Raw genomic sequence first — 23540 nt, 5'->3', positions numbered from 1 at the left:
CAGTTATATTAGCTATTGGGAAGGGACCACTGATGCCCCATTACCTGAAAATATAGTTGGGATAAATGTGCTGCAACAGTACAGACTAGATTTAGGAAGTTCACATTTGGCATTTTAAAAGCAAATATTTTAGTGGGCTAGTGAGGTGGGAGCCTCTTACAACACAGTCACCGAGTGCATGGTTTGTGCAAGACAGTACCTAAGTACTGGGAGGACATACAGAGTAGCAGAGTTGATAAAACAAGGTGTGATCAGACATGCAACACCTAAGTTTAACAGTCTTGCCTTACAAACAAACAAATAAATTAGACAGCAGTTGATTATCATCAGTTAAATAAGTATACCTCTCCGTTAACTGCTGCTGTCCCCGGCACAGTGGCCTTAGTGGAGACAAGAAATAGTACACTGTAATAGATCTGGCCATCTGAAGTGGGATCATTTTGAGAAAGTACAGAGAACCGGTCCGCAGCAATGTTTTGAGAAAGTTAAGGGAAAGTGCTGAAAAACACATCTGGCTGGGCTGAAGCTCGTAAGAGATAAGGGGGATGGAAAAGCACCAGTGTAAAGAGTTTGGAAGGGTATATGAAGGGTCACCTTCTTGGTGCAAAGGGGAAGAAAGTTTTGTCTTAGGTTGGATCAAGGCTGGTGGCTAGTGCTAGGAAGATAGTATGTTGAATCAGAGTTAGACCCTGAGAAAGAGAAAGCAGGCTGTACGGGAGATTGTCCGATCTATGGCCCTTTCCAGATCAGTTTGCTTAGTGAATGGTAAGAATTATTTTGATTTCTGTATTGCTACTACTGTAGTGTTTTTTTTTCTTTTTGTAGTGCAATCATGCTAGTTATAATAAAGTGTTTTCTTGTGGCCTTGAAATAGTGCATTGTGGTGAACTACATATACCTGTCTGGACATGCTCCTCTGTTGACTGCTCCTGTGGCTCCTCCCACAGACCCCTGTATAAAGGCGATTGGAGGCACTGCTCCCCCCTCAGTCTCCAGGATGTTCTGTGGTTGTTTCTTGCAGCTAATAAAAGCCTATCTTTTGCCTCCCGTCTCTGAGAGTTATTGATGGTGCATCATGCATCTTCTCCTATTGCCTTTACAAATGCAAATACCCTGAGTTGAACCAGGAAAGAACACATAACGAATTTTAAAATAACTTTTGTTTACACTCACTAATTTCTCTATAAACAAATAGCAGTCTTTTTATGTCTACACTGTAATTGGAATTTTTTTCTTGTCATGTGCCAAAATATAGTAAAAAGCTTGTTTTTCATACTGTTCTTACAGATCAGATCATTACAAAGTGCCTTCAGGTAGAACAAGCTGAAAAACAGCAATGCAGAATAAAGTGTAACAGCTACAAAGAAAGTGCAGTGCAGGTAATCAACATGGTACAAGATCATAAGAAGGCAGGATATGAGGTCAAGAGTCCACCTTAACATACGAGGGAATTGTTTAATAGTCTTACAACAGCGGGGTAGAAGCTGTCCTTGAGCCTGGTGGTATGTGCTTTCCAGCTTTTGTATCTTCTGCCCAATGGAAGAGGACAGAAGGGAGAATGCCCAGGGTGGGTGAGGTCTTTAATGATCCTGCCTGCTTTATTGGGGTAGTGAGAACTATAGACAAAGTTCATAGAGGGCATGCTGGTCTCTATGACGTACTCAGCTTTGTCCACTATTCTCTGCAGTTACTCCAAAAATATACCCTCCACCCTTCTATCCTCGCCAAGCAACTTATTCTGTGTACCTTTCCTATGTCTTCTTCTATGTCCCTTTGCTCTCTATTGGAATCCGTTGATACCCACTCTGTCAGTTCTACTATGTATTCTTAACTTGCTTCAGAGCAATAAAACCACTCTTACCAAAACAGAAGATACTGGAAACACACAGGTCATCCCAAATCTGTAGTGTGTGAAACAGAGTTAAGATTACTGATCAAATACATGGCCAAAGTTTGGACAGAGCAAAAACAGCAGGGAGAGATGGATAGGACAAAGGGAATATTACTGATAGGATGAGGTCCTACCTTGGAATAAGCTGCCTTTAATAAGATGTTGGCCAAAATTAATTTCAATGCCATATTTTTTAAACTATCTAGCCTCAACTCATCTTACATGGATAATGAGCAGCTTACCACCAAGACCATCCTAGCTTCTCCTTATCAGAGGCATTCCTATTGCCTATCTATCTCTTTCCCCCTCTCAATGGAACTTAAATCTATCATTTTCCCTATAGCCCAGTTCTGACAAAAGGTCTGCAAGTTGAAAAAAAACTCTGGTTCTCTCTCCAAAACTGCCTGCAGTCAGTTTTGAATATTTTTTTTCTAGAATCTGCAATTTTTTAAATTTTCAATCCTGATCACATTTGTGAAGGACAGTTTCTGTGTATGTCTTCATTCTGCTTCACTGTAAACTTTCCAAACAATAGACATTGTTAATCATAATGTCTACCTTCAACCTTTCTCTTCAGTCATCTGCGCTTGCATGCTTCCATAACTTCAAATCTATATATGACCGCTTCATCTTGAAATAGTTAATTCCAGAATTCCCAAAGGATGCCTTCAAGCACCCTTCTCCACTTGCTCCTATATCACAGAAAGCAGGCATTGTGTTAGCTTCAGAACATTTCCCATATATCTCAGCTCCTCAATTCTCCTCTGCTGGATCAGCACACATTTATCTGTCTCTGAAGTGCCTTGAAGTTTTTAATATGGTAAAGTGGAATAGAAATGCAAATTGAATTTTTGGGGGCACACTTGAGACTTCACTTTGATCTCAGCTGTGCTAAACCTGATTTGTGGTTTGCTTGATGCTGCCACTTTGAGGTTGAAAATAAAGAGCATTCTATCTCCAAGTAAAAGTACTTATTAACATCAGAAGCTTTAAAATTCACAGTGGTATTCTTGAATCACTGCCTTTACACTGCTGAAAGGATTATGCTGATAAAGTTTGGCAACTGTGAAATTATGTTCAGAATGCTAATATGTTTATTACTAGATCTTTTTCAAAATTATTCACAAAAATGTTTTCTAAAAGCTAAATATATCAGTTTAATGCAGATGTCTATAGTAAGGTGGTGTAAAATTGCACTAAGTGTAAATGGAATAAAGGTAGATATGTGATCATCTTAACATTTAATGTACCAGCTATTTGTACAGTATATCCACCAAAGTGGTAACTGGCATAAGACTGTTTTGATCGAGTTTGAAGTGGCATCCTAGTGAATAAAAGTAGAAGCAGAAGTCAGCCATTCAATATCATGACTGATCATGTGTCTCAAATCCACTTTCCTTTCCAATTACTGTATCCTTGACTAAAAAATCTACCAATTTTAGTCTTGAGTATAATGAATGCTTGAATATCCACCATGACTGATTTTTTTCCTTTACCCATCTTTTAGAAATCAAACATCTCCATTGCACTAATTTCATCAGTCACATGTCACTTACCAAATCTTGCTCAATTTAGGCACTATTTGTTTTTTACAAATCTGCATTGGATGCCCCTATGTTATTGAGTTCACAGGTTTATCTATGTTTCTGAGTTAACACAATTAACACCCTTTTTTGAACAGGTTGTAACGTTTGTATTCCTCCAGCCATTTTGTGTTAATTCCATATCCAAGAAGGATTGGATGGTGACAGTGAATTTCTTCTGTTTCAGCCTTTCAGCAACTTGGGAGGTGTCCTGCCTAGACTGTACTAATTGTTAGCTTTGCAAGATGCCAGTTTTTTTAGCCTCACCTTTGTAATTATTTCATCTAATTCACAAATCTCTATATAGCCTTATATATTGCATCATTCATTCAAATCTATTTTTGTAATATCAGCAATTTCAATGCAGTACACTTAGACCCTTCATCCAAGTCATTAATAGATTGTAAATAGTTCAACCTAGTTTGTGGAGATAGATGCAAAGTAGTCATTCAGCATCTCAATCTTGACCACTGCTTCCAAAATATCTTACTTTGTTCTGTATTGACTTTATAACATTCCTTTAATTACCTTTTTAACATTATTATGTGTTTTTCATTTTATATAATTAGAAAAGATCTTAAGACACACTACCAAATAAAAATTTATATATCTGGAATTGAGTTTTGGTGAAAACAAAAACTTCCATGAAAGAAAGTTAGAGCCTCACAGGTCATGGGTCCATCCCGATTCTCCGTGCCCTGACCCCACTAAAACACTATTACCTGTCTTATACGTACAATGTCAAGTAACACGTGTTCCATGATTTTCCATAATGTGTGCCTTGCCCGTGGACATCATAGATGATTTATCTAGAGTAGGCCTTCACAGCATAAAAGAAGTCTATTTTGTTTGAATATAAGGGGAGTCATGCTGATTGAGTCCCAGCCTTAAAGTCAGTGCTGTGAACCCAATTTCTTTATGTCTCTTCAAGATACATGCTTACTTCACTCCTGACATGAACCTCTCAAACCTTCAAACCCCCAACATTATTCTAATGCTCCCCCGGCTTAATTTGCTAGCCAGACTCTCATGCCCCTTTAACCTTACTTAGAGACATCTGAGTCCCACACAAACTGATATCCCAGCCTTCCTGCCCATCCACTACCCCACAAGTCACCTTCCTTGGTGATGCAAACTCACACTTTCAACCTACCGGTACCTATTTTCCTTTGTATGTAGAGCGATGGCAGACTCGGCTAAGGGAACACCCATTAGTGCAAAGTCAAAATTATAGGATCTGATCATTTAGGTTTCACACTAATGAATGTCGCAGCAGCTCACATACTGCTAACTTAACAAGCCTTTAGAAGCACCGAAGTATTTCTAGGTTCACATCTTATTTGTTGAGGTACCTGTTAATCCTTTCTCATACTTGTCTAGCAATAGATCCATGGACAGCAACACCAAATGAGCTACGGAGTACTTTCGGACATTGTACTCGAAAAATGATACACAAATGTTTTGTCAAACAGCCGACAGAAATGTAAACCCTTTATTGAAGGAATAAAACTGCTCCATCGATCTCAATCAGATTAATGGTTGGACTATTTTGTTGTGTATATTGATTATTATTCTAGAGCACTGCAGAGAGTCAAAACTCATCAATTTTCACTTAGTTGAAATGGAATTGGAAAGTGGGAGAAACTGAGCCAATGTGGGGAGGAAAAAAGGTGAAGGGGTGGGGCAATATAATCATGGGTAAAAGAAGGGAGGTAGGAAGGATGTAAAGTAGAAAAGGAGAGGGCAAGAAAGATGGAGGGGGTCAGAGGGAGAGTAGAGAGGAGAACATGGTTTGTAAAAGTTCGCCCTTCTGCCCAGTAAATTTGCACCAAACATCAAACACCCATGTTTATCCTGCCCACACTCCTGTTAAATACCAACAGGTTCTACCATTCACCAATGTGCTAGGGTCAATTTACATTGGCCAGTTCACCTACCACCTGCATTCCTCTGGGGTGTTGGAGGAAACCAGAACACCCAGTGGGGTCAGGTAGTCTCCACCAGAGGTCAGGACCGACTTGGACCACAGCAGCTGTGAAGCAGAACCTTTACTAACTGACACGTTGCTGGAGTGGGAAGTAAAGACTCAACTAGGGAGTGGGGCTGTTGAGAAGGAGAAGGAGAGGGAAGGCAAAATGTAACAGCCTGCCTTCATTGGAGAAAAAAATACAATGAATGGTGCGGATGCAGTGATGTGAATGATCCCTTTAAATGAAATGGGGATACCACATCAGGTAGTAACAGAGAATGGGCAAATGACAACAGGTAATTCCAAACCTTCCTGTTCTGTCAGAGGGTATAGGAATGTGTTAGAGTGGGAGCAATAGTGGGACTGATGTGTCTGTAAAAGGATGTATTTCTCCTGCTCACTTGAATCAGTTTTGATTTTTACTTTTCAATTTCATGTTTTTTATCCTCTGTGGGGTCTATGAATGAAATTCCTGTGTTCACACATTGTCAAACACGCAAGCCCCGAGCCTTCTGACAGGGTCGGATAATTAAATTTGCCACTTGGATTCCACATGGAGTCCGGCAACACGGTATTATCCTGCCGAGTTGCACAGCTGGGGAGATCGCCTCCTGGATCCTGCAACATTCATTCCAAGGGATATCATGGTGCTGCGGCTATGAAGTAAAGGGGAAAATAAATTCACTTTTTTAATTATTCTGGTTGATTTAATGTTTTAAATTATGTATGTACTTTAGCTAAATTATTTTAAAAACAATAAATTTAATTTAAAGATATAATTTACTTAATTTTAATGAATTGCAGAAATTATTAAACAGGGACAAAGCTTCATTGGCTGTCAAGATTTCCAAGGATATTTTGGGGATTGAGCTTCATCAGGCTGAGATGTCAACCCTGTATCTCTTTCCACTGATGCTGCCTAGGCATTCTTGGCATTTTTAGAGTGAGTTTTTAAGCCCTGCTGTCAATGTTGTCTGAGCCAGCGAAACTGATCCCCTAGATGTGGACCAGGGAAACCTAGGCAAAGGGTTACATAAAAAATAAAAAATAAAAAATTCCAGACCATGGCACCCGTTGCCTCTCACTTGGATATCAACTGGATCGGATGACTCCAGGCCACAGATCCCACTGCTGCTAACTCCGGCTCCAACAATGTCGGATGCCTTCACACTGTGAATTACGTGGCTCCAGCTCTGATTTCGTCGCCTCCACCTACAGGCTGTGACCTTTTTACCTGTTGCTGGGCCCCTGGGCTCTCTAGGCTGTGTTTCCACCACCACTACTCCCCAGCCCTGGGTCTCTTAATCCCTCCTGTCACCTCTTGGTTCCTGACAGCCTCCATTTTTCTCACACACTACCTTCCCTCCAACTTAAGGCAGAATGTTCTGTCCTCAGCAAGGGCCTTACCTTTGTCCCCCTTCGCCTGCACCTCAGTAAGTTTCATGCCTGTCACAAAGCAAGCTCTTCTTCTGTTGACTGTCTCCAAACCCCCTTCTTTGGCAAGGATGGCCCTTTCTCCCGTCTCCAACCCTCCTCCTCCTTCTTGAACGCACCGCTCAGGGTCTTTTCATCTCTAATTGCCGAAGAGACATCAACTGGCTTGACTTAAACACTCTATTCTCCTCTTCAAACCTCACCATCACTGAATGTACTGTCCTCTAGTCTCTGGCATGATCACAAACCTCATCAACTCTGGAGAACTCCCATCCATTGTCACCAACCTCATAGTACCCTTACCCCCACTGCTCTTTGTTACCTCCCACCCAAGATTCACAAACCTGACAGTCTATTGTTTCTGCCTGCTCCTGCCCCACTGAACTCCTGCAAACATAACTCAACTCCATTTTATCCCCCTTGGCTTGTGCCTTTCCCACCTATATTCACCACACTTCATATGCTTTCGATATCCTCAACAAATTTAATTTCCCTGGCCCTGATCACCTCAATTTCACTGTGGATGTCTAGTTCCTATACAATTCTATTGCCCAGTGAATAAGGTCTTAAAGCTCTCTGCTTCTTTCTTGACAACAGATCTGACCAGTGACACCCCCCCACCACCAAAACTGTCTGTTGCAATTGGTCCTCACCCTCAACAATTTTTTTATTGGCTCCTCCTGCTTTCTCCAAGCTCAAGATGTAACCATGGGCACTTGCATGGGCCTCAGTTCTGCCTGACTTTTCACTGACTACATGGAATAGTCCATCTTCCAAGCTTTCCCTGGTAATGCTCCTCAGCTCTTTCTGTGCTACATCAACAACTGTATTGGTGCCGTTTCATGCACCCATGCTAAGCTCTTCAATGTCATTAACTTTGCTTCCAACTTCCTTTAAATTAACTTAGTCCATTTCCAACATTTCTCAACCCGTTTTCAATCATTCTGCCTCCGTCTCTGGAGATAAACTGTCTAGCAGTATCTTTTGTAAACCTATTGATTCCCACAGTTACTGGATCTGGACTATACTTCTTCCCACACTGTCTCCTGTAAAAAGGCCATTCTGTTTTCTCAGTTCCTTTGTCTCTGCTCCTTTTGCATCTGTTCCAAGGATAAAGCTTTCTTTTCCAGGACATCAGAAATGTCCTCCTTCCTCAAAGAAAAGATTTTCCCTTCCTCCACCATAGATGCTGCCCTCATCTCCTCCATTTCCATAACATCTGCGCTCACCCCATCCCTTTACAGGGATAGAGTTCCCCTTATCCTTATCTTCTATCCTTCAGTCTCCCTTATTGTCCATAAAATCAACCATCTTCGATGAGATTCTACCAGCAAACATATTTCCAATGCCCCCTTCAGCATTCTGAATGAACCAGTCCTGTTACAAAACCATTTCCCTCCCATTTCCATTTTCCCCTCCTTATAAGAATCACAAGTGTCTTAATTTTTCCAGCATCCCTGGACCCATAAATTCATTTGCTTGTCTGTGTAGAGTTCATAAAGTGGTCTCCGCTACACTGGAAATCACATTGCAGAGCCAAAGGTTGAATCTGAGCATCCAGTCACCTGTCAGTTTAATTCACCTTTCCAGTCCTACTCTGATCTAGCTCTCTCTATTTCAATTTCAAGATGTTTTTATGTTATTCTAAACCTTTTGTGGCATCGCTTTATTTTGGTATAATGGAATATACACAGTGCACACAAACTTAAGGGTTTGAAGAAACTACTGATGTTTCGGATCTCATTTCTTTGCAAGGATTTCCCTTTCTCATTTAGCATATTTGGCTTTACTTTTCAAACAACCATAAGTTAAAGATGAGCATAGCAAGAGATACCACAGGGAAATTAATATATATATTTCTTCAGAGAAAACCATGAGACCAAGAGAACTTCAAATGCATGTATACTTTTTCAAAACAGCCCATGAAATTAGACTGTAAGAGACTTATATAATTAACTTCATTATAAATTGTGATACTTGGCCAATAAGTATCACCAAGGAGAACTTTATTGAACCTTCAGGAATTTGTTCTAGACAGTCTATGAATGTCTTAATGTTCATTAGAATTATGAATAGACCACATTTTACAATTGTATGCGTGTGATTTGTAAAATACATGTCCGTAGAGAAAAAGAACATAGCACTCAGTTCTGGTGCTGCCATTCAACACTGCCAGCATTGCCGCTCTGTTTAACTCGGCCCTGAGTTTAAATTAAGTTAATTTACTTAAACTTATCCTGGTGTCCTGCAGGTGCAATCAGCAATTTAAAGTGATTAGTAATTTGTTACTAATTGCCACCAGGTTGGCAGCCTGACTCTAGACTAAGTAGATGCATACCTGGAGCACAGAACTATTTTAATTTATCAACATAACCACAACTTCAAAAAACAATGTAACACGTACTGGGTGGGGATTTTCTCTGTACAGTGTTTACAGTAAATTTAGAAACATTAATGACTTTACTATGAGAAATGAAAAGAAATCATCTGCCTTGGCTTGTGCAGGATGTCCTTGCTGAATCAATGATGCCTGATTCAACTGATTGATCAGTTAAAAAGTGGTGTTGAATGAGTCACAAAACACAGAGAGAATGGTTGAGTAGCAGCAGGACAGGAGAAGCTCAGGGCTGCTGCTCAGCAATAATCCTCTGACGAAGTGAGTAATGCTGTCGTCAATTGGAATGCAACCTGGCCTGAATGTTGCCAACTAAGTTCAACCAAAACCTGCCCTAAGTTACAAACAGATTATCTCCCACATCACCAACCCACTCCATCCTTCCTGCTCTCCGCCATTCGCCCATATTCCTACTGCCCGCCTCCTCATCTTGCTCTGCTCCCTTCCGATTTCTTGCCATGCAGCTACACTCTCCACAACCCTCAATCCCTTGACCTTCGGCTCTTAGCTAACGGTTTATGAAACCTAAATTATTAAATCACAGCCTCTAACCCAACCCTGATCTTACATTCCAGCCAAACTCATTCCAAGATACACTTTACTTTAGGCCTCTTTCAGCTTCAGCCCTTTGTTCTGGGTCTGCAACCTGTGGGGAGAGTCAGCCCTCACAGTTCAGATGCAGAGAATATATTCAGAAAATGGGTGTTTCAAATTTCAGCTTGATATATTTAGAGCCATAGGTTGAATTCACTTATGATCATTTGGATTATTTGTATTTTTCTTTTGTATTCAGATTCCAAACTGATATTGACAATTATTTAGATGTTTGTATATTACTTTGATAACTATTAATATGTTTGCATTTTAGATAGAGATAGATAGATAGATAGATAGATACTTTATTCATCCCCATGGGGAAATTCAACTTTTTTTCCAATGTCCCATACACTTGTTGTAGCAAAACTAATTACATACAATACTTAACTCAGTAAAAAATATGATATGCATCTAAATCACTATCTCAAAAAGCATTAATAATAGCTTTTAAAAAGTTCTTAAGTCCTGGCGGTTGAATTGTAAAGCCTAATGGCATTGGGGAGTATTGACCTCTTCATCCTGTCTGAGGAGCATTGCATCGATAGTAACCTGTCGCTGAAACTGCTTCTCTGTCTCTGGATGGTGCTATGTAGAGGATGTTCAGAGTTATCCATAATTGACCGTAGCCTACTCAGCGCCCTTCGCTCAGCTACCGATGTTAAACTCTCCAGTACTTTGCCCACGACAGAGCCCGCCTTCCTTACCAGCTTATTAAGACGTGAGGCGTCCCTCTTCTTAATGCTTCCTCCCCAACACGCCACCACAAAGAAGAGGGCGCTCTCCACAACTGACCTATAGAACATCTTCAGCATCTCACTACAGACATTGAATGACGCCAACCTTCTAAGGAAGTACAGTCGACTCTGTGCCTTCCTGCACAAGGCATCTGTGTTGGCAGTCCAGTCTAGCTTCTCGTCTAACTGTACTCCCAGATACTTGTAGGTCTTAACCTGCTCCACACATTCTCCATTAATGATCACTGGCTCCATATGAGGCCTAGATCTCCTAAAGTCCACCACCATCTCCTTGGTCTTGGTGATATTGAGACGCAGGTAGTTTGAGTTGCACCATATCACAAAGTCCTGTATCAGTTTCCTATACTCCTCCTCCTGTCCATTCCTGACACACCCCACTATGGCCGTGTCATCAGCGAACTTCTGCACATGGCAGGACTCCGAGTTATATTGGAAGTCTGATGTGTACAGGGTGAACAGGACCGGAGAGAGCACGGTCCCCTGCGGCGCTCCTGTGCTGCTGACCACCGTGTCAGACCTACAGTCTCCCAACCGCACATACTGAGGTCTATCTGTCAAGTAGTCCACTATCCAATCCACCATGTGAGAGTCTACTCCCATCTCCGTTAGTTTGTGCCTTAAGATCTTGGGCTGGATGGTGTTAAAGGCACTAGAAAAGTTTCACCATACAAAAATTTACTGCTATGTAATATCGCTCAGTTTTTGTATTCTACCCTTCCACTGCATCTTCCTACTTGCTGTCAACATTCCACAAATAAAGTCATGGAGTGGATGTGCACAGCATGGAAACAGGCTATTTGGCCCATCTGATCCAACGGCAGACCAGGATTCCCATCTACATTAGTCACATTTGTTTGCATCCCTCTAAACCGGGGGATCCCAGGCTTTTTTATACCATGGACCCTTACCAGTAACCAAGGTGCCTGCGGGCTTCAAGTTGAGATCCCTGCTCTGAACCATTCCTATCCATGTACCTGCCCAAGTACCTTTTAAATACTGTTAATGTATCTGCCTCAGCCACTTCTCCTGGTATCAGTTTCCATTTTCCCGACCACTCTCTGGGTGCTAAATGCTCCACGTCTGTTAACACACATTTAGCAATCAACAACTGTAATACAACCAATCATAGAGAAATGTAAAATTATAGAAAATACCCATTATATGGTACAGTAATTAACTGGAGAAGTCAGGAATAATTTAATCAAGTCTGGTTTCTCCAAGAATGTTCAGCATTTTAACTTTTATTTCAACCCGACACAATCAGACATACTCCGATTTTAGTTCAAAGGAATTAATTCCACAGTGAGCCCAATATGCTATGAGAATTTGCAGTAACAGAGCTGTCATTTCTGTTTCTAGTCTCTTCTGCTGCACTCCTATCCATTTCAAATAAAAGCAGCAGGAAATGCCACAGATCAGGCAGCAACTATGGAGAAGAACCAGAGGTAATGTTGCCTCAGAGCCCAGTGAAATGAATTGTTCTGTTTGTTTCTTTTTAGCCCTCACTGTCTGACCTGTGAGTCCTTCCAACATTTCTATTTCATATCTGATTCCCAGCATTTTACTCTTGATCATGAGAAGTGGAAGCTCATAAACAGCTCTTAAGTAAAAAATTATGTACTTAATAGCATGGATATTGATGTGATTTTAACAAAACGATAATAACAAAGCTAACAGATAGAGAATCAATGGAAGCCAAGGTCAATGGTTGCTATGACTTCAGGATGTAGTCTACATGAAGCAGGGACCAGAGTAAACAGGTATAATCAGAAAGAGGAATATTAGTCAAGGTATGAAATCATTGTAATCAAGCATGGTACATACAAATCATTCATTAGTTGTTTGCTGTGTCTTATGACATAGGCGATCATGGTCTTGCCTTAACCATGATTGTCTTTGGCGATTTTTTTCTACAGAAGTGGTTTACCAATACCTTCTTCTGGGCAGTGACTTTACAAGACGGGTGACCCCAGTCGTTATCAATACTCTTCAGAGATTGGCTGCCTGGCATCAGTGGCCGCGTAACCAGAATTTGTGATATGCACCAACTGCTCAAACAACCATCCTTCAAGTGACCCTACACCTTGCCCAAGGGTGACCTGCAAGCTAATGGAGAGAAGAAGCACCTTACACCTCCTTTGGTAGAGACATATCTCCACATATAAACATCTTGCACCAACATCACATTAAACAGGATATTCAGGCTGAAATTAAGTATCTTTAATATTCTCTGCAAGCTTGGTCTTGAGTGTACTGATTCAACTGAACTTGATGTTTGGATGGAGACTTAAGTGCCATATCGAATCGGAAAGGTCTGTTACAGGCCAAATCGAGGCGGTGAGATCCAGGTCCCAGAGCATATCAGGGTGATGAAACCTAATCTTTGATTTAGACACTAGGCCAGATGGAGTAGGTCAGGATGTCAGGGCTTGAGGCGAGGGACGGGACAGTTCATATTGCCGCTCCACGAGGTTTACTCGGTTCTGTGCTGAACTATGGACTCTCTTGTGGACTTCAGTTCCAAACACTATTTGCTTGCGTTTATTTTTCTGCACATTGGGTGTTTAATGGTTTTTTTTATTTTATATGGGTTCTTTTTTATGGGCATGATATGTTTCTTGCTTTTTTCTCTCTGTACATTGGATGTTTGACTTTTTTTTATGGTTTCTCTGTTTCATGGCTGCCTGTTAGGAGACAAATCTTAAGATTGTATAATGTACACATACTTTGATAATAAATGTTCTTTGAACTTTGAACAAATAAATACATGAATCATACACCATTTTCCTTGCTCCAGTACCGTTTGTTACGTCTTGAACTGCCAAGGTCTAAGCTCTGAGGTTCTTTCTTAAGAGTCCTCTGATTCCAGTTTAGATGTTCCTTAAAATCTCTATCTTTGAGCAACCTTACCTGCTTAATATTTCTTTTCATGTCTTAATGTTAAATTTTGTTTGGAAGCATTCCTACAAAGCACATTGGGACATGTTCCTTATTAAAAATGCAATATAAGTACATGGTGGTGTTCTTATTCAATATGAATGGGCTGGTAGAGAGTGAGCTGTTTTCTTTGTAAAGCTAAATTTGAAGCAATAGATTTCAATCAAACACCTCAGGGCATTTATAATTTATTGTCATGTCTGCATTTATCAGAAGATGCTACCAACTTTGTAAATAAATAACAATAAATATTTTTAGATATGTTGGTTTAAATAATAAATTCTGTCCCACTGTCAGTTTGGATAAGGAAGTATATTAAAGAAAGCTCAAACTATAATTAACTTATGATATCAGGAGAAGGGAGATTAATGTACTACAGAGTGGCATGAAACAGCCGTGGATGGAGGGAAACAAAAGATGAATGGTCCAAGCATTGGAACCACTAGAGTAAACACAAATAGCCTCTATCTCAGACTTAGGATAGGACCATCTGAGATCTCAGAATAGGAACCTGGGCATCTAGGCCAACAAGGTCATATCATATTTGTTAGGCTGTCAATCATTTGTCAGATATAAATATTGTAGCATTAAAATATAAATCTTAATATATATGATGTCTAGGAAGAGTCTACCACCAGATCTCCTAATCCTGTACTGAATTTAGGCTTTTTATTTTGATGAGCCGGAAGACCAGATGAGTCTCTGACCACAACGCTGACCTTAGAAGGAGAATGTTGAATGCAACCCATTGGCAAATGGTGACAGTATCTATGTTGTAGTTACATGTCATTGGTGAGGCCACACTTGGGAGCCTTGAGTACAGTTTGGATACAGGAAGGACATCAGCAAGCTAAGGAGGGTGCAGAAGAGATTTATGAGGGTGCTGCCTGGACTAGATGGCCTGAGTTATAGGAAGCGGTTGGCCACACTGGATGTTTATTCGCTGGAGTGCAGGAGAATGAGAGGTTACCTCATAGATGTTTATAGAATTATGAGGGATATGGATATGTTGGGTGGCTATAGTCCTTCCCAGGGTTGGGGAGTCCAAAACTAGATATCATAGATACAAGAGGGGAGAGATTGAAAGGAGACTTGAGAAGTAACTTCTTTACACATAGGATAGTGAGTACCTAGAATGAAATGTCATTGGAAATGTTCAAGGTGGGTACAAGTGCAGCTTTTAAGAGGGATTTGGATAGGTACAAGGAGGGGAAGAGCTTGGAGGGTTATGGCCCAAGTTATGGCAACTGGAGCTGGCAAAGAGAATGCTGTGCTTAACACGGACCGGTTGGGCCAAAAGGCCTGCTTTCACACTACATTACTCTATGACTCTATAACAGACACAGACATCTGGGAACATTAAAATGAAAACATGTAAATATTGTTTAATTAAATATACATATAATATTAACACATTTTAAGCTACTGGTATTTAGATAAGAAATTTAGCAACTTTTTAAAATTTAGTGTCTCTGTATTATACACTTGTCAATGATAAAACAATAAATATTTTACTGCTCCTCCCTTTAGCAATTGGTCACAACCCTGGAAGATTTGGAGATAATTAGATGTCATTAATGCAATGCAACTGTTGGGTCATCTGTTAAACAGATGACCTGGAACTCATGATAAGAACAACAGTGAAAATCTCAATGATTGCTCAGTTAATGAACAAAATCTGACAACTACCTCTGGAACAGAGACATACAAGGGCCAAACTCCACAAGTTATTGTCGATGCAACACTGTCCTTCCACAGAGTGCTTAGTTGGTATCTTGTTAATTCATTCAATAACTTGCAATAACTTTAATTATTTACAGACTATACTTACGTGACTGAAAATGTTACTCAATAAAATTAAAGGAATATCAGATTTCTAAAATAAAGCAAAAAAAATGCTCAAAGCACTCAATATCTGTGGAAAGGGAAACAGAGTTATTATTTCAGGCTAAACTTGACCTTTGATCTGTGGTATTCTGATCTCCCTTCATCAGACCGGATAAGAGAATGAACAAGTTAGCTTTAAAAAATAAAAAGGAGGTGTGGCGTGGTGGAGATGGATAAGACAATGAGAATGTCTATGATAGGGTGAGGTTAGGGTAGCCATGAGGATAAGCTGTGAGAAGTTATCTGATTAATGCCCAGTGTAAGTCTGAGCAACGATGTCTTATCGTCTATCTGGGGACCTTTAAGCATTCTTGACTCAGAAATGAATTTTACAATTTCATACAATTTATTTTCTCTTTCTGTATTGGAAATGGTTACTACTTCTGTGAATCATCCCCCTGTGATATCAGCTCAGTTTTATTTACCTTCCCATCAGTACGCCAGACTCGCTGGGTATTCGTACAGCCCTAAGTATTTGCAAAACGTATTACTTCTTTGTATTCCCACTTCCTAATGTCTCTTACTTGATTGTTTTTATTCATTTTCATTCTTTCTCTAACTACTCCATTGAACTATTTATGAGACAAACACCCACATCTTATTCCCCATTGCAGCCCATGTCTCATCTCATCTCAGACATTCCCTTTGTTTTATCTACTCCTCCTCTACAACTTAAAACTAACTTGCCTTTTCTCTTTCCCAATTCAAATGAACGGTGTGTGAACTGAAATGTTAGGTGTTTCTCCTTCCACAGATGCCTCCTTACCTTGTGTATTTCCAATATTTTCTTTTTTTTAATTCCTGTATGAAAGAGCAATTTGATTCATCCTTGGTATATGCTAAAATGAGTAATACAAAATGGAATGTTGTAAGACAAAATGGTGTTGGTCTGGAATGTGAGAGAATGCTTTGAGCAAGAACAATGGAATCAGATCAGTCCACAGCAATGTTTTGGGAGCTCAGTGTGAATACGTGACCACAGCCTTGAGAGTAGATAATACAGAAAAACATTTTTGCCTGGCATAAAATCTGAGGTAAATGATATGATAGATTTTTGAAGGGTATAAAAGGGGGGAAATTTTCTTGCATAAGGAGGATTATTCCCTTAGGCTGCATCAGGGCTCTTGTGAAGAGTTGGAGATAGAGACAAGGACGGGGTGGGGGGTTGGTGGGGGGGGGGGCAGATGGGTACAGAGACTGGCAAAGCTGTCGGCCAGTAACTGTGTGGAGTTGCTTAATGATTGATTATTAAGTAATTTTTTTTCTCTTTCACTAATTTATTCATCATTTTTCTTTCTTTCCATATTGTATCCATTATGTAACTCTAATCAAGTCATTTCTTATAACCTTTAACATGTTTGTTTGCAGATGCCACTTGCTGCTGAATCAGAAAAGAACAAGGAATTAATTTTTTTATATTTTTTTGTTCTACTTAATTAAAATGAAATCCCTTGCCAAGAGAGATGTAACTAAGTTTTTAAATGGTGTATTAGATATAATTAATGGTTGGTTGTATCTCTGGTCATAAAGCATATTTATATCTATGCCAGTTCCCATTTGCTCAGATTGAAGTTAAATGCTTGTTCTTGTGCATGTAGTTATGAGGGCAAGTAGTGATGTGGTACTGTGGAAATGTGAAGGAAAGTAGGGAGAGCAGTGGGGATAGAGGTACAAGGATAGCATTTGAATGCAATATTTCAATGTCAAGTTTGATAAGGTTGTTGAACTTTCTTTCTCACTGTGCTGATTTTGTGGGAGCTGGGATCCAAATATTAACTTGCAGTTAGCAAAAGAGATATTGTATTGAACATGAACCTACTTTTTGATTTATTCTGTGAAGATGGATTCAAGTATGGTAAAAGTATGTTTAAAAAATGAGAACTTCATGGCCACTATTAAAGCTAAATATTCATTCAAAAGGAAGTTCAACTTTTCTTGAAAAGACTAAAGTATGAAAAAACATTGTGTGTGAGTAGGAAAATAGGAGAAAACCAGTTACCGTAATTCATGTGGAGGAAATGCCAGGACAGGCGCAGCTCCTCTCAGCCTATTGATCTGTTTGTATGCTCTAACAATTCATGATTCAATGATGTTTCCAGACCCCTATACTGTGCAACTTGATTTATATTGCCTCAATATACTTATGTTTCAAAGTAATATGATGGGCACATAAAACAAAGGTTTTTCATGATCTCTCATGCATGTGGAAATAATAAGTCAATTAACATTTCTAGCTCTGGTCTGGTTCTATTTGTCACCATTCTTTTTGAATGGAGGATACTGTTTGGAGGTTTACACATTTAGAAAGAAAGCCATTATTAAAAGCCATTGACATTTCAGAGTTATTTTAATATTTCACATCTCTGCTGCCTTCTAGGCACTCTAGAAATATCTAGACAGTCTTTGGTTGCATCCAGCCTTTCAGGAAAGAGAATATGCAAAGTTCTATCATGTTTTATTAAACTTTTGAAAACATTTCAGAAGCTGACCAAAACCAGAGTGCAAGTGTCCCATGCAATCTGTCTATCAGTGTGGGTAGCTACTGAAGCCTAAGAGTATCAATGTCAGTGTCTTCTGCCAGACCAATATCTCCAGTTATACTCACTCAACTATGTTGGACAGATCTTCTGCATGCCCAGCATCAGAGTCCTGAATTAACGATTCTATCCCAATCTTTTCCCATCACGGGAAAAGGTTGCCAGGCAGAACAGAGAACAGGGTTCAAGAATGTGGTCAAGCCCTCTTTGAAGAAATGCGATATCCCTACTAATACCTGCAGATCTCTAGCCTATGACCGCTCAAAGGGGAGGAACATTCAAGATGGTACCGAAAGCTTGAGGCTACGTGAGTGGAGCACACTAAAGCCCTATGTAAGCAGTGAGCTGAGTGGACCACCTTCCGAAACCAACGGCCACCACCTGTCACATCTGTGCAAGAGTCTGCACTTCCTACAATAGTCAGAACACAGTCCACAAAATCCAAGAGGAATTAAGTCATCTTCAGTTTCCAAGGCACATCATGATGAGACATGAAGGAATGACAAAAATAGCACTGGTTGTCATGTTTACTGTATCCTTTTCATTATGCTTTATAGAACATTGTACATAACTGGAAAACTGTAAAATCTAAATGTGCTAAGTATTTCTCAAATTAATTACCTTAAATGTTGAAGGTAGGTGAAGGATTCTTGTCTTAAATTATGGTCTGGAACTTGTAGTTGTATTATTTGGCAGACTCCCGACTTAAATCTCAATAGTTTCCAATAGTGCAAATTATATTAAGTGTTTGAACCAACTGTAATATATGTTGAATGTTAATATATAGAAAAACATAAGCATCATAAACCTTTTTAAAGCCTGCTCTTAAGATTTAATAGAATGCTATTTTAAAAAATTAAATATTCCATTGTATGCTTGAAACTGGATCTGCATTAATATTCAATTGATAATACAAATATTTAAAATGAATAGTAAAAAATACAATTCTCAAAAACGTCCTTTGGATATAGTACCCAAAAATAATTTAAATATTAAGTTTTGAGACTAAGCTTTAGCAAATGCATCATCCACATTGATCACAATCAAATTGACCATTTTGGTGGAGAATGAAAAAATAACTCCATTGAAGTGTGAAATACTTTTCCTGTTTCAGTAACATTTTTAATTCCAGAGAATCTGTTGATTGACTAATTCTCAGAACTGAAGTGTTCATAGTCTTGAGGCAGTCTGCAGTCTACAGCTTTTGTGGGTTTTCTGGAAAGTGACGAAACAAGAACAAAGTTGTTCTTATTTTAGAAACAAATCCAGGATCAGTTGCACTCATCACAATAAACACATTTAATCAAGAGCATTTTAGTCTGTGTCTGTGACATTCCATTTAGAGTGTGAAAAGCATCGTACAGATATACTTAGTGTCATTGAGAGAAATTAAGATTAATAGTGCAGTCTTGTTGTGGGAAGTAGGTAGGAATTTGGATGAAAACTTGGCCTGTGATGTTTCACTTCAATGATTAACAAACATTATTGGCACTTTTACTGGGAGTTCTCCTATTTCAAGCCTCCAACCTTGGGGCCTATTATCTTAGAGCCAGCAGTCATCAGGAAATGGGTCAAATAGAGGAACACAGGAACGGGCATATTTGAAGCCTGAGGAGCCAAGAATATGCTTGTATATTATGAATTCACAGGAAGGTCTTGTGCAAATGTGGGACTTTTACATATATCATTAAAAATCCTGATGTATATTTTAGGTATTTGCCAGGGTTACCCATTTAAAAACCTAAAATACTTTTGGTAATGATAATAAGCTGCAGAGAATTGTAAACACAGTCAGCTTTCATCATGGCCCAAGCCTGCATAGTATCCAGGACATCTACAAGGAGCAATGCCTCAAAAAACGTTTAGGAGGAGACAACGGCAACTCCTTTGCTTACATCTTCGGAAACAGCTTTATTTCCATTTTTAATATCTTTATTCTTCCCTTTCAGGGTTCTTTTGAAGACCCTGACCTGGAGTTACACGCTGACTACAGTTCTTTGCAGAAATAGGACCCGCTCTCAGGGTTTCACGACTGGCCGTTATTCGGCATGTCAAGGATGCAGTCTAAGAGCTTTGCTCACCTGCAGAGGTCAGAAATTTTGTGGCTCTGGAGACGGGGGGAATTGGAGGTCGGTGTCCAGGCAGGAGATCGGTGTGTTGTGGGAGATGGAAGATCTAAGGCTGTGTGCCCAGAGACTCAAGATCTTTGGGCACAGAGCTCGGAAAAAGCGACGCAACGGATTTTTAACATCGTAAACCAACGAGCTGTTTGTTATGTCTCCCCTCTCGCTGTGAAACGGAGACACCACTTTCTCCCTTATTAGGGAGAGAGAGAGCCTGTGGTATGTCGAATACTGGGTGAATGAGCAACCTTTGTGGTAACTGCAAGTCTGTGGCTTTGCTGTTGCTTTGCTCACGCTTGAGTGCTCAGTGGCAAGAGCTGATGCTTTTTTTTTGCCAGTGGGAGGAGAGGGGAGCTGGGGGGGGGTGGACTTTGGGGTTCTAACATTCAACTGTCATTCTTTGGAGGCACTCATGGATGGTTGTATATTGTATACATTTCTCTGACTTTAGATGTACCTTTGAAACCTTTGAAAAGCGACATCGATTATTAAGAAACCCCATCACCCCAGACTTGACCTGTTCTCATTGCTACCATCAAGGAAGTAGTACAGGAGCCTGAAGGCACACACTCAATGATACAGGAAAAGCTTCTTTCCCTCTGCCATCCAAATTCTGAATGGACATTGATAAACACTATCTCACTACTTTTTTATTTCTATTTTTGCACTACTTATTTAATTTAACTATATATATATATATATATATATATATATATATATATATATATTCACACACACTTACTGTAATTCACAGGGTTTTTTTCTATTCCATTGTACTGCTGCAGCAAAGACAAGTAATTTCATGACGTATGCAGATGAATTAAACCTGATTCTGACATACAGATTCTTAGAGTGAAGTCCTAATGCAGGGTTTTGATCCCCAAACATCAAACATCTGGCTCTTTCATGGGTGTAAAATAATTGCTAAAGGATTCATTTTTGACCACAGTACCAAAATATCTTCTTGCATTATGCTTATGTTTGAAATGCACAATATTAATCATCTATCATTTGTAGGTTTGTCTTTGGTTTATATCTTATATTCTGCAGCTTTCCCAGAAGCAACTACCATCTTCGGGAATATACAAGTAACATACAGTACATCATAGCTAGCTGAGTTCAAAATAAAAATAAATTGCAATCTTAATTACAATTTGCAACAATCTTTGATGAGTGGTGATTCACAATGAATGACTAATCATACTTCCAGTTCATTTAATACACCAATTTAGAAAACTAGCAAAACAACAAAAGTCTCAGGCGTTTGGGAAAGCCAAAAATATAACACATCTATTCAAGAAAGGAGGAAGACAGAAAGCAGAAACTAGAAGATGGATAGCCTAACATCTCTTATCAGGGAAAATGTGTGAAATCCATTAGTAATTTCATTAAAAAACAGGAAATTTAGAAAACTAAGTGAATCAAACAGAGTCAACAAGGTTTTATGAAAGGAAATTTGTATTTGATACATGTGCTAGAGTTCTTTATGTGTATAAAACTACAGATTGAATAAAGGGGAATGAGCTGATGCAGAGTATTTGGATTTGCATAGGCATTTAATGAGTGCCACAGAAAAGAGGTATTGCACAAGTGTGCAATAGTCTAGGGGTAATATGTTAGCATGGATAGATGACTGGCTAACTAAAGCAGACAGAGACATGGAATAAATGATTCAATTTTGGAATCATAGTAACTGGGATCATGCTGGCTCCTCTACTATTTACAGTCTACGTCAGCGACTTTCAAGAAGGGAATGAATGCACTGCAGCAACACTTACAATGACAAGTATGTTAGGAAGTTGTGAGGAGGGCAAAAAGAGCCTGCAAAGGAATATAGGTTAGTGAGTGAACAAGATGTTGGCAAATGGAATATAATGTGAGGAAATGAGAGATTGCTCACTTTGCAAGGAAGAAATAAGAAACTAGTATTTTCTGGGTCCTCTGGTTTCCTCCCACATCCCAAAGATGAGCAATTTGGTAAGTTGATTGGTATTTATAAACTGCCCTTGTGAATGATAGAACTTTGAGGGGAACAAAGAGTGGGATTAATGTAGGATCAGTGTAAAGTGGGTCAGTGCAGAATCAACAATTCAAAGCACCTATTTCTATGTTGTATCCCTCCCTTACTATCTTAGCAGAGCCGTTACTCACTGTCTTGCAATTGTTGACATAGGATATCTGCATTTTTGCTTTCATTATATCTAATTCTTAAATGTTTAGCAGCCATTCCAATCTTTGCTACTATCCTTTTCTTGGATATACGTCAAGATGTTTATAGGACCTTTTTGGTCCATGGCTCTTTGGTGCAGTAAGTGTCTTGCTACTGGCAACATCTGTTAAGCAGTTGCCTTGACAGTGTGGTCTCACTTCATAGGTGGCAGTCAGGTGGTGATGAAGAGATTGTCATGAAGTAAAAAGTAGCCTCGTAAATCTTGCTGTAGCCGTCATCAATACTATTCTGCTTTTCCTATTGATCAGTAAATCTGTTTATGTAATGGTAGCTATTTAATCTTGGGAACCTTGAATGAATATCAGTTCAACCAGTACTTAAATTCCAGTGTGCAGCTTCTGTTTAGTATTATAAGGGCATTGCAAAAGATGCAAAGGGTCCATTCATGGATTCATAACCATTTCTGGAGGATGCAACAGAAACTGATGAAATTATTATGCACTTTCTTTACAATTCAAACAAAGAAACATCCTATATGATGGAACTAGGAACAGAAGCTGTATGCCACTGTGCTTCTACTGTAATTGTAAGATGTTAAACTACCTCTCAGTCAAGGCAGACAGGAATAATGAAGTTCAGTACATGACAGCTTTGAGGAAGAATGGTTGAACATTAAGAGTAACATCAGACTCCTGTCCCAGGACAACTAAGACTACAATTCACCAGCTTGCCACCAGAATCTGAAAACAGATACCCTGCTCTGAGCTCTGCTACAGGAAGAGGTATCGGGTAGGCAGAGGAAATAATCCATGCCTCGTCGAAAAATTGAGTATGCTCTGAACCCTGTTATAATAAAATAATCTCAACAATCATTTATTAGCTGGATGCTCTTAGAAAATAAATACAAAGAGAAGAAATATTGTGTTTTCATTTTTGCTGGATATTCAGTGAAACCATTGGTTAAATATTTCAATGGAATTTCTCATAAACCTTCCAATCTAGCACAGTGAAATAAGAAATAAAAATGTCAGAACGTCTTAGCCAGTCCTGGAGAAAAAACAGTCTATGAGGCCCTCCCTGCAAATAACAGTGCGTTAATGATGCATACTGTTTTGTACAAGTTCAACAGACGAAGGGATTAACTGATGGATATGAACATTGTGCCCATTAAGCAAGATGCAGAGATTTAGGGATTATAAATTTGAGTACCTTATACAACAACTGTTATGGAAATTGCATATGACCTCTGCCAGAGAAATGAA

The 23540-nt window shown here is 39.4% G+C and overlaps 1 protein-coding gene across 3 annotated transcripts in view; it reads right to left on the bottom strand.

The window, feature by feature from the left end:
• The window catches only part of slc36a4 (solute carrier family 36 member 4), a 264779-nt gene that overhangs the window by 79285 nt on the left and 161954 nt on the right, over nt 1–23540 (bottom strand). Inside the window, exon 11 of one of the 3 annotated variants that reach the window (XM_073043342.1) lies at nt 6071–6099. The exons of 1 other annotated variant lie outside the window; for it this stretch is intronic. In XM_073043342.1, coding sequence (XP_072899443.1) covers nt 6086–6099 — 14 coding nt within the window. In that variant the 3' untranslated portion in view covers nt 6071–6085. Of the gene's footprint in view, nt 1–6070; nt 6100–18864; nt 19201–23540 lie in introns of those variants that run through there. One more of the 3 variants, XM_073043345.1, reaches the window with a different exon arrangement.

This window comes from Hemitrygon akajei, chromosome 4 (genome assembly GCF_048418815.1).
Source record: "Hemitrygon akajei chromosome 4, sHemAka1.3, whole genome shotgun sequence".
NCBI classification, from domain to species: domain Eukaryota; kingdom Metazoa; phylum Chordata; class Chondrichthyes; order Myliobatiformes; family Dasyatidae; genus Hemitrygon; species Hemitrygon akajei.
This window is presented reverse-complemented; position numbering and strand designations above follow the sequence as displayed.